Source organism: Tursiops truncatus, chromosome 9, assembly GCF_011762595.2.
Source record: "Tursiops truncatus isolate mTurTru1 chromosome 9, mTurTru1.mat.Y, whole genome shotgun sequence".
Taxonomy (NCBI): Eukaryota; Metazoa; Chordata; class Mammalia; order Artiodactyla; family Delphinidae; genus Tursiops; species Tursiops truncatus.
The window spans coordinates 59,776,238-59,788,358 of NC_047042.1; the positions used below are offsets into that span (position 1 = coordinate 59,776,238).

The window sequence follows — 12,121 nt, forward strand, 5'->3', positions numbered from 1 at the left end:
AACCAGGAAGTGAGGGTGTGCAGGTGGGGGAACCAGGAAGTGAGAGAGAGAAGTGGGATAACAGCAAAGGCACGCTTGCTCAGCCTCAAGATCTGCCCGAAGCCTGCTGTCGGTCGCTGTGGACACACCATAGAAGTTCATCTCTGAAGCTGCTGGTGCCAGAGTGCTTCAGACTTTAACTGTCCCTGTAAGGATGGACTGTTCCCCTTTTACAAACAGCATTTTTTAAAGTAACCTAAGCAAAGTTTTACATAGGATAAAATTGTTTTCAGGACAGATAAAAAGAGTGAAAAGAATGCATGAGAATATTAAATGTACAACTATTAAGATTTCTAGAATTAGAAACTGAATAATTGTGTAGAAAGGCAAACAGCCTTTAGGGTGACAGAGGGGTTCTTGGAGTTGACAAGAGTGACAAGAATTATCTAGGGTTTGACTCTCAACAGGAGGGATATCACCCCAAGGGGGTAAAAATTGGTTCTTGGGGGACAAAAAACGGCCTGCATGGCCAGGGTACCTAAACAGAAATACAGTATATTTGTGGTATTAGAATTTCATGGTGGCAAAGGGCTTTAGGTAAATATGTCTTAAAAGTCTCCTTACAGGGCGGTAACAAAAAAAAAAGTTGAGAAACACTGGACCTGTTGATTCAAATGGAAGGATTTTGTTGATCACCAGTGGGTCCCCCTGGGAAGACGAACTGGAAATGCGTGTTGACTCAGCAGAAGGAAAAAGATCTCACATGTTGTCTAGTGAGTATCCACTGGGAGATCTAAAAGCAGCGGTGGGCAGCTGGGCCGTCCCCCAGAGCTGCTCAGTAGGTGATGAGCTTCTGGCCCCATACAGGTTCAGTGCCCAGGAGGCCAGGCTGATGGCCCCAGACACACGCAGCCAGTTCCTGGACACGGCAATAGGACAGTATGAATTGGGTGGGAGTTCGGATTCCAGTAGTTAAACCACCCACCTTCCACCCTCCCGATTTGTTTTGCTGTGTTCTGTTCTTAGCTACCTCCCTCCCTACTCTTCTCTCCTGCTACCTCTCAAAACTCCCATTATTCATTTCTGCTGCAGGCAGGGGGATCAGTAGCAATGTTGAATGAAAAGAATGCTAGACACAGAACCACATGCTGACATCAAAGAAAGAAGTGACCTTCAGCCATACAATTTTAGTGTGGAAAGCCAGATAGTACACTCTTAACATCTGTGAAATCAGATTAAAATGCAAGTAGACTTTTAGCTTTCCTAATCCCTGCTTCTGAATAGGACCTGGACATGCAGGTCCTTAACAAAATAAAAATGAAGACAATATCAGGTATAGGGAATGGTTAGTTCTTACCCCACAGGTATTTGGCCTTGGAAATGGCTTCTGGTCTCTCAGCAGCATATAAGTCTAGACTTTGCTATGAGTTCGAAAATGGCAGTGTTGTTTCAGAGGGGCTCCTAAGTGTGGGAAGGATGGCCTAGCACAGTCTCCTCTTTTGCCCTATCCCTGATGCTCATTAAGGTCATGCTAGAAGGGAAAGGTCTGATTAGATAACCAACGTTGCTACTTCTGGAGCTCTACTACATGTCAGGCACTGTTTTAAGTGCTTTACATATATTAATTACTTCTCATAACCAAACAACCCTGCAAAGGGAGCACTATTATTACAGATGGTAAGCTCAGGCACAGAAAAGCTAAGTCACTTGTCCAAGGTCACACAGCTTCTGGTAGCACTGGAATTTGAACCCAGATCTTCAGTACCCACAGAGCTTGCTGTAACTCTGCTGTTTATATGCCTTGGGGCCAACTCTCCCTAACTTAACACTGTCTTTGAAGTCATGGATGAATGGGCTTACAATGAAGTTGCTCTTAACACCATGTACTTTGGATTTTTATGTAAGTAGAACATTGGGTCAGTCATCAGGCCTCCTAAGCAGTTGAATCCTTTAGGCCACTTACATAATGGACTAACTGCTGGATACGTGCTGCCCTCTTGTGATGAAAATAATCCCAATACGACCTTCTCGAGCTCTCCAGAATGCACCTACTTCCTTTAGTCCAGTCCCATGGTTGGGGGTAGAAGATACGTGGGCTCTGAAAATTCAGACTCTTGTGTCACCTGACATTTTCCAGGGTGTTCCTAGCCTTGTGACTCTGTCAGTGAGGCTTGTAAACGTGATTCCAGAGTCTGTAAATTTTAGCACCATTAATACAGAAGAGACCAGGCTTCCCAAAGGGGCACTAAAGAGACCCCACCTGTGTCCTTGGGGGGAGAGTTCATTTTGTTTAACTTGCCCTAGTGAATTGGGATCAGGTTTAAGAGGCTTGGCAGAAAAAAGGTCAGTTGGAGAATGAACTGAAGGTCACAAACTATCAGAACAGAGGGAAAATAAAGCCAGCAGAAGGCCTGTGTTCGGGTTCTTGCCGTAGTGATAATACAGCGTGTGGCCTTGGGCAAGTCGCTTTGCTCTCTGACGCCAGTGTCTGCGCTGGCAGAGTAAGAGGGGTGAACTAAGTGAGCTCAAAATCTTAGATATTACCAGGTCCAACCTTCTGCATTTGCCAAAATCCCTTTCCTAAAGGGTGTTGCTTCACCACCACCACCCCCATTTTTATAGGCATCCTCATTAGTAAAACAAGATACATATCCACACTCACTAGTTCTCAGTTTCCTCACTCGGGAAGTAATCCCTACTGGACAGGGTTGTTGGGAAGAACCAGTTTCCATTTGACACAGTGCTAATGGGTTCAGTCAGACTGGGTTTGTTTAGGCAAAGACACACGCACACATACAAATGCTTAAAATCAAGGAAGACTGATTTTGAAGATACGCCTACCCAGTTATAAATGACTATCTTCACAGTGCCACTTGAAAACATGCTGATTTATGGGTTACTCATTATTCCCTGCAGCTGTAGTTATTACCAGCGCCTGCCTGTGGCTGTAACACATCTATGTGTGTGGGCAGTGCCTGGGTACCATCTAGGGTGAACGGTCCAGGGCAGGGAGTCTCATTCGTATTCAAAGAAGACATGACATTGTTCTGTAACTTCCACCTGCTTCCAAACCATTTATTAGACTCCTATACTTGACGGGTTCACGTAGATTGGAAAAAAAAAAAATTCATAGCAAGAATCTTTGACTTGCTAATCCCGCTGCAAAGAAATAATCCTAAAGAACTTTCTACTTCCATAGAAATGTCTGTAAGAATCACCACAACCACCACAGCCAGTCTGGAAACCTGAATGTCCATCTAACACTTGGAACATAATTGAGCAGATTATCAAACCAATAGAATACAAATGATAATTATAAAGGTTAACAATGTGGGAAAATGATTGAAAGAAATTGCAGGTGTACACTGTGATTATAACTATGTAAAAAGATGTCAAAATAGTCAACCTTAAAAAAGAAATTCTGACATGGATGAACTTTGAGGACATCATGCTAAGTGAAATAAGCCAGTCATAAGAAGACAAACACTGTATGGCTTCACTTATGTGAGGGACCTGGGATAGTCAGAATCATAGAGAAAGTAAGTACAAGGGTGGTTGCCAGGGGCTTGGGGGATGGGGAAATGGGGAATTATTGTTTAATGAGTATAGAATTTTGGTTTTACAAGAAGAGTAATTCTGGAGATCGGCGTTGGTGATGGTTACACAACATATGGATGTGTTTATACCACTGAAATGTACACTTAAAAATGATTAAGATGGTAAATTGTATATTATGTGTATTTTACCACAACAAAAAAGTCTCCGAGTAGGCAAAATATGGAAAAATAGCATGCAAAAATAAGTAGCTGTGTTAGCATTGTGTTATTATAAGCGTTATTTGAATCTTTTCCTTTAACATTGTGATACTGCTTTTGCAACACAAATGTGACAGAAAAAGTCAAGGAAAAAAATTCAAGTTATTTCGATATTTGTTATTTGCCCAAAAAAGCACCTGAGTAGTCTTGGGGAAAATCAGAAACTTACTTAACATCCTTGAACTTATTTTATAATTTACTATTGTTTAAAATCTTTTTTTTTTTTTTCATTACAGATCATCGGGGGCCTGTAATCTTTTCAGTACTTAGTGCTTCTAAAAGTTTTAAGCTGGCCTTGGGTGCAGTTAATTCAGTTTTAAGTGAGAATCACGCTGGGATGGCCCCTGGGCCCTGCAGCTCTGCTGCCAGCCCATCTGTGTGGTAACATGAGCTTTGTCCTCCTTACCAGCTAATTCCACTTTCATTAAAATTCCTCTCTATGGACCTGGGATAATGGTCATGGTTCTGCCTTTCAGCTCCAGAGCAAGGATTTTTTTTTTTCATGTAAGTGAGCAATTGTTACTGGAAATAGATGTGTGTAACACCTGGAAGTGGATGAAAACACCAGTGAGCCAAAATGCTCCTTCCCAGTTGGGCAGCTGAAAGGGACACCTGGCAAAGGCTGGAGAGCCTGGCTTTGTGCAGAGGTGCCGGCTCCTGCTCTGCTCTTACTGTGCAGTGAAGACCTGGATGTGCCTCCCTCTGTTCAGTGAGTGACAAATGGTAGGGCTCTTTGGTAAGAATGATGACAACTAACAGCTATGCTTTTCACTGACGGAGCCAGGATATTGCAGGAAGCTTGATGCTGAATGTTTTTAGACTTGACTTTGAGAACTTCCAGTCCCATATTTGACCTTGTTGGGAAGTTCCCTAAGCCTAAGAGTGTAAAGAGGATACCTGGGGGTGCCATTGTGAGCAGAAATGAGAAACGTTGGTTTAATGATATTGTATATTGAGCACTGACCCTGCACTGGGCATTGTGCTAACTGCTTTCCATGCTTCAGCTCATTTAATCCTCACAACAACCCTGGGAGTCAGTACTCTGGGATTCCTATTTTTCAAGGAGGAAATTGAGATTCTGACAGTCTTAAAATGTGACCCAAAGCCCCACAGTGATTTGACATGGCTTATTTTAATAAGTTCCAAATCAGCAAGGACAAGCCATAAATGTAGTTCTGAAATACAGGAGCTATAGTTTCTCTCCCTAAATCAACTCAGTTCCTGTGGAAAGAAAGAGTCATATCTTAAGTTTGTGGAATTCCTTTATTTCCCCAAATTTTCTGTTATCTTTTTCTTAATTAGGAAAAGTCTCCACTTCTCTGCACAGAAGCTCACCTGTGGGTAATGGAGAACTTTAGTGAATTAGGAGCCTGATTTTACTTTTATAAGAAAAATAGAAAATCTATCATTCACCATCTAAAAGACTAAAGTATTTCCAAGTTAGAATTTAAGCCAATAACACACAAATTCAGTTTCCCTTAGAGGCAGCAGTTTTAATTTTGATAGTCTCTAAAAGCAGTAATATTTGGTAGTTTCTGGATACATTTTAGACTCTCAAAAGTTTAGTTTTAGCAGCTTAATAAAGTATGCATTTGTCAGCTGAGAAGTGTGGTTCTCTCACTTGGCAAGCCTGAAGTCTGAAGCACCCTTGACCAGTGCTCATTCCTTTGTGCTTTCTGGGCATATCTGCTGCCCAGAATCTCTGGTAGAGAGTTGCTGCCTCAGGGGCCATTAGGCAAATACCCTAATCTGGGGGTGTGGGCAGAGTGGGTAGGAGCCGCCAAAGCAGTGCCTTAGGGGAATGGCCCCCATGTGCTGAGTGACTGTCACAGGATTTTCCCCCTTTCAGGACCAACTTCCTGAATTGTACCCTTCCTAACTGGGGCTGCTGTATAAAGTCAGGCTGGACTTTTGAGAACTCCAAGGTACTGCTGGAGGGCCCCCTCACCCCTGCCCCTCTCATGCTTGGCCCCTGTCAGCTCGGTGCCTCTTGCCACAGCGGGTCCAGGCCCACCTCTGTCCTCCCCTCGGCAGTGAACAGCCGAGGAAGATAGTGGACGTCAAACCCGGCCTGCCAGGGCCCATCATGGCACGGTGCTGAGGGATGAGGTTCGGCCATGCCAGCGTACCCTGGCCCCAGCCACTGGGGACTCAAGTTACTCCCTCTGAGAAGCCACCGGTGTGGATCGAGTGGTCAAATGGAGAGGCCTCAGATGCTTCCTCTGCTTTTTTCGGTTCCTTGGTGGGTAGAGAGGCCTGCGAAGGATCACACTGAGGATGCCTCTTGCCTTCCCTCGTCAGGCTCTCCTCGTAGCACGTCACCCCAGGGCCCCACCCCATGTAGTAAGTGCCTCTGAAGGGGTCACAGTGTGATGCCAGGCCGAGTCCCTTTTTAAAATCCCAGGCTCAGGCAGTTAGAAAAAATGAGTGTTTTCAGTATTTTACTAACAAATGAATTGGCAAAAGAACAAGTTCTCTGGTGAAACCTCCTTTCCCCCACTTAGCATCCACCAGGTGCCCGCCATGGTGGCAGGGGTCTGACGTGCTTGCTGGGTTCTCAGCGGCTTGCCTTGCCTCCAACTCAGTCACTCGCACAACTGCTCGAGGGCAGGAAGAGACTTCCCTTCCTCAAAAGGGCAGGAGAGAGAGAGAGAGAGAGAGAGAAGCTCCTGTTTGGATGCCGGAGCCACATGGGCAAGCCAGGCCTTATTCCTTTTGAAGGACGGCGCTGATTCTTCTTCCTGGGACAGAGAACCTCTGCCCACAGCATCAGTCTTCCGAAGGTCAGCCCCGACCCACGAAAGCCCTGAGTGGAGCCTCAGCATTACGAAGGCATCGTCCTGTCCCTCAGACTGGCTAAGAGGAGGGCATCCTGCGATCTTTGTCAGCAGACGGTGAGACTCCAGGACTAAGACGTAAGCCCATGGCGGGTCCTTCCTTTGGCACCAAGTCCCTACAGAACCTTGGATGAGTCAGATCCCCACACTGTACCCCCCCCCTCAGTATCCACAGCTCTGAAGTGGGAATAATATCAACACATGGGGAAGTACTGAGGAGGAAGAGAACATTGCAGGTAAAACACTTTTGTTCGTTGAGCACCTTTTCCCCAAGAAACATGGCACCAACTTTGCACCATGTCCCCAACTCTTCATTGAATGCGGCAGTGACCGACTCACTCTCCCTGGTCTTTGGGCAGGCGTTTCTATGAGCTCAAAGTCTCATTCGTCTAATTTCAGATTAAAATAATCATGCATTAACATCTCTTCAGAGTATGTTTACAGTCACTAAAACAGCTCATACTTTTCCTGCAGAATTGTAACAGCTACTCAGGGACTCTGCCAATCAGAGTGCCCGCACAGAGCTCGTTTTGCACCACGAAGGCAGGAATCCTGGAAGCTCCACCTCGGCAGACGCTGGACGTTTCAGACATCCAAGACAGGCAACTGCACAGAGTCACCCCCATGGCCAAGATCCACCCACAGAAAAAAATCCCCTCAGAAACAGACAATCCGCTTCTCGTCTTCAAAGACTTTGGCCTCCTCTGGCTTTATCAAGTTTCCGTTTAAGCTGTTGGAGAAAAACAAAGAACACAAGTAAGTGTGAGAGACTACTGTATGCTCCTTCCCATTATGTGTTCCTAACACACTCTTGTGCTTCACACAACCCTGAAATTAAGGAACAGAATCTGTCCAACACTTGTTTTTACTTTTTTATTTTTTAAAATTGAAGTATAGTTGATTTATAGTATTGTGTTAATTTCAGGTGTATAGCATGGTGATTCAGTATTTCTGCAGATAATATTCTGTTATAGGTTATTACAAGATAATGGATATAATTCCCTGTGCTATACAGGATATTCTTGTTTGTCTATTTTATATATAGTAATTTGTATCTGTTAATCCCATACCCCTGATTTGTCCCTCTCCCCTTTGGTAACTACAAGTTTATTTTCTATATCTGTGAGTCTATTTCTGTTTTGCATATACAAGCATTTGTATTATTTTTAGATTCCACATGTAACTGATATATAGTATTTGTTTTTCTTCTTCTGACTTATTTCAGTTAGCATAATTTTCTCTAGATCCATCCACGTTGCTGTAAATTGTAATATTTCATTCTTTTTTATGGCTGAGTAATATTCCAGTGTGTGTGTGTGTGTGTGTGTGTGTGTGTGTGTGTGTGTGTGTGTGTGTATCACATATTAATCCAATCATCTGTCGATGGGCACTTGGGTTGCTTCCCTGTCTTGGCTATTGTAAATAGTGCTGTTTTGAACGCCGAGGTGCATGTATCTTTCCAAATTGGTGTTTTAGTTTTTTGTGGATATATACCCAGGAATGGAATTGCTAGATCATATGGTAGTTCTATTGTTAGTTTTTTAAGGAACCTCCATACTGTTTTCCATAGTGGTTGCACCAATTTACATTCCCACCAACAGTGTACAAGGGTTCCCTTTTTTCTATATCCTTTCCAGCATTATTTGTAGACTTTTTGATGATAGCTATTCTAACAGGCGTGAAGTGATACCTCATTGTGGTTTTGATTTGCATTTTCTAATAATTAGCAATGTTGAGCACCTTTTCATGTGCCTGTTGGCCATCTGTAAGTCTTCTCTGGTAAAATATCTATTCAGATCGTCTACCCATTTTTTAATTGGGCTTTTTCTTTTATGTTAAATTGTATGAGCTGTTTGTATATTCTGGACATTAACCCCTTGTTGATTGCATCATTTGCAAATGTTTTCTCCCATTATGTAGGTTGTCTTTTCATTTTTTCGATGGTTTCCTTTATGGTGCAAAAGCTTTTAAGTTTAATTAGGTCCATTTGTTTATTTTTGCTTTTATTCCTTTTGCCTTAGGAGACTGACCCAAGAAAAAATATTGCTATGATTGATGTTAAAGAGTGTTCCCCCTATGTTCTCTCCTAGGAACTTTATGGTTTCCAGTCTTACATTTAGGTCTCTGAGCCATTTTGAGTTTATTTTTGTATATGATGGGAGGGAATGTTCTCATTGTTTTACATGTAGCTGACCAGTTTTATCAGCATCACTTGTTGAAGACACTGTCTTTTCTCCATTGTACTGTATATTCTTACCTCCTTTGTTGTAGATTAATTTACCATAGGTGCATGGGTTTATTTCTGGGCTCTGTATTCTGTTCCACTGATCTGTTTGTTTTTGTGCTGATACCGTGCTGTTTTGATTACTGTGGCTTTGTAGTATAGTGTGAAGTCCAGGAGGGTCAGACCTCCAAATTTGTTCTTTTTTCTCAGGATTGCTTTGTCAATTCAGGGTCTACTGTGGTTCCATATAAATTTTAGGATTATTTGTTTTAGTTCTGTGAAAAATATCGTGGGTATTTTTACAGGTATTGTATTAAATCCGTAGATTGCTTTGGGCAGTATGGCCATTTTAATATTTATTCTTCCAATCCAAGAGCATGGGATATCTTTCCATTTGTTTGAATCACCTTCAATTTCCATCATCAGTGTTCTATAGAGTATAGGTCTTGCACCTCCTTGGTTAAGTTTATTCCTAGGTATTTTATTTTTCTGACATGATTTTTTTTTTTTTTTTTTTTGCGGTACGCGGGCCTCTCACTGTTGTGGCCTCTCCCGTTGCGGAGCACAGGCTCCGGACGCGCAGGCTCAGGGCCATGGGTCACGGGCCCAGCCACTCCGCAGCATGTGGGATCCTCCCGGACCGGGGCACAAACCGGTGTCCCCTGCATCGGCAGGCGGACTCTCAACCACTGCGCCACCAGGGAAGCCCTCTGACATGATTTTAAATGGGATTTCTAAAACTTTTCTCTTTCTAATATTTCATCATCAGTGTTACAGAAACACAACCTATTTCTATATATTAATCTTGTATACTTCCACCTTGCTGAATTCATTTAGTAGTTTTAAGTTTTTGTGGGGAGACTTCAGGGTTTTCTATATAGTATCATGTCATCTGCAAATAGTGACAATTTTACCTCTTCCCTTTCAATTTGGATACCTTTTATTTCTTTTTTTTTGTCTGAGTGATGTGGCTAGGACTTCCAATGCTATTTTAAATCAAAGTGGTGAGAGTGGACATCTTTGTCTTGTTCCTGAATTTAGCAGAAAGGCTTTCAGCTTTTCACCATTGAGTACAATACTGGCTGTGGGTTTGTCACAAATGACCTTTATGATGTTGAAATATGTTCCCTTCTATACCCACCCACTTTGATGAGAGTTTTTATCATGAATGGATGTTGAATCTTGTCAGGTGCTTTTCCTGTGTCTGTTGAGATGATCATGTGGTTTCTTTTGTCTTTCCTTTCGTTAATGCGGTATATCACTGATTGATTTGCGTATGTTGACCCATCCTTGCGTCCTGGAATAAATTTAGTTTATCATGGTGTATGATCCTTTTTATGTATTGTTGGATTTAGTTTGCTAATATTTTGTTGAGGATTTTTGCATTTATATAAAAAATATTGGCCTGTAGTTTTCTTTTTTGTAGTGTCGTCTGGTTTTGATATCAGGGTAATAATGACCTCCTAGAATAAATTTGGGAGTGTTCCCTCCTCTTCAATTTTTTGAAATAGTTTAAGAAGGATAGGTATAAGTTCTTTATATGTTTGCTAGAATTCCTTTGTGAAGCTGTCTGGTCCTGGACTTTTGTTTGCTGAGAGTTTTGTTTGTTTGGTTTGGTTTGGTTTGAAGATTCAGTTTCACTTCACTTCTAGTGATCAGTCTGTTAAAATTGCCTGTTTCTCCTTGACTCAGTCTTGGTAGGCTATATGTGTCTAGAAATTTGTCCATTTCTTCTACATTGTCCAATTTGTGAGCATATAAATGTTCATAGTATTCTCTTAGGATTTTCTGTATCTCTGTGGTATCAGTTGTTATTTCTCCTTTCATTTCTTATTTTGTTTATTTGGGTCCACTCTTTTTTCTTCTTGGTGAGCCTGGCTAAAGGCTTATCAATTTTGTTTCTCTTTTCAAAAAACCAGCTCTTGGTTTCATTGATCTTTTCTACTTTTTTTTTAAATCTCTTTTATTTCCTCTCCAATCTTTATTATTTCCTTCCTTCTGCTGACTTTGGGCTTTGTTCTTCTTTTTCTAATTCCCTTAGGTGGTATGTTAGGTTGTTTGAGATTTTTCTTATTCTCTGAGGAAGGTCTGTATCACTATGAACTTTCCTCTTAGAACTGCTTTTGCTGCATCCCAGAGATTTTGGAAAAATGTGTTTTCATTTTCAATTGGTCTTGAGGTATTTTCTGATTTCCTCTTTGAGTTCATCATTGACCCATTGGTTTTTTAGTAGCATATTGTTTAGTCTCCACATGTTTGTTGTTCTCTCATTTTTCTTTCTGTAGTTGATTTCTAGTTTCGTACTATTGTGGTCAGGAAAAATGCTTGATATAATTACTATCCTCTTAAGTTTGCTGAGGCTTGTTTTGTGACCTAGTATGTGATCTATCCTAGAGAATGTTCCATAGGCACTTTAAAAGAATGTGTATTCTGCTTTTTTTGGCTGTAGTGTCCTATAGATATCAATTAAGTCCAACTGGTCTGCTGTGTCATTTAGGACCTCTACTGCCTTACTGATTTTCTATCTGCATGATCTGTCCATTGTTGTAAGTAGGGTGTTAAAGTACCTCACTATTGTATTATTGTCAGTTTCTCCCTTTATGTCTTTTAGTATTTGCTTTATGTATTTAGGTGCTCCTGTATTGGGTGTATATGTTAATGAGTGTAATATCCTCTTCTTGTATTGATTCCTTTATCATTATATAATGCCCTTCTTTGTCTTTGTTTTAGCCTTTGTTTTAGTTTATTTTGTCTAATACGAGTATTGCTCCCCCTGCTATCTTGTCATTTCCATGTGAATGAAGTTTTTTTCCATCCCCTCACTTTCACTCTGAATGTGACTTTTGCCCTGAAGTGAGTCTCTTGTAGGCAGCATATTGAAGGGTCTTGCTTTTTTATCCAGTAAGCCACCCCTTATCTTTTGATGGGAGCATTTAGTCCACTGACATTTAAGGTAATTACTGATCGGTATGTACTTATTGTCATTTTATTCCTTGTTTTCCAGTTGTTTTTGTAGTTCTTCTTTGTCCATTTCTTCTTCTTTTTGTCTCTCCCATTGTGGTTTGATGCATTTCTTTATAGTATACTTGAGTTCCTTTCTTTTTGGTTTTTGTGTATCTATTGTAGGCTTTTGATTTGTGATTACCATGGAGTTCATATATGTTGACCCATAATTATATATACTTGCTTTAAACTGATAATAATTTAAGTTCAGACACATTCTAAAAGATCTACATTTTTTACTCCTGATGTCATATTTTATTTTA

The 12,121-nt window shown here is 41.4% G+C and overlaps 1 protein-coding gene and 1 long non-coding RNA gene across 7 annotated transcripts in view; one reads left to right on the forward strand and one right to left on the reverse strand.

Annotated features, from left to right (window-relative positions):
* The window catches only part of LOC117313602 (uncharacterized), a 59,318-nt gene that overhangs the window by 19,110 nt on the left and 28,087 nt on the right, over positions 1–12,121 (forward strand). For all 3 annotated transcript variants that reach the window (XR_004528146.2, XR_012334023.1, XR_004528150.2), the window contains exon 4: positions 24–7,387. This is a non-coding gene — a long non-coding RNA (uncharacterized lncRNA). The remainder of the gene's footprint in view (positions 1–23; positions 7,388–12,121) is intronic.
* NOD1 (nucleotide binding oligomerization domain containing 1) overlaps positions 6,219–12,121 on the reverse strand; it is a 91,804-nt gene continuing 85,901 nt past the window's right edge. For all 4 annotated transcript variants that reach the window (XM_019926060.3, XM_019926065.3, XM_033863126.2 and 1 more), the window contains one exon: positions 6,219–7,361. In XM_019926060.3, the coding sequence (XP_019781619.1) occupies positions 7,289–7,361 (73 nt within the window). In that variant the 3' untranslated portion in view covers positions 6,219–7,288. The remainder of the gene's footprint in view (positions 7,362–12,121) is intronic.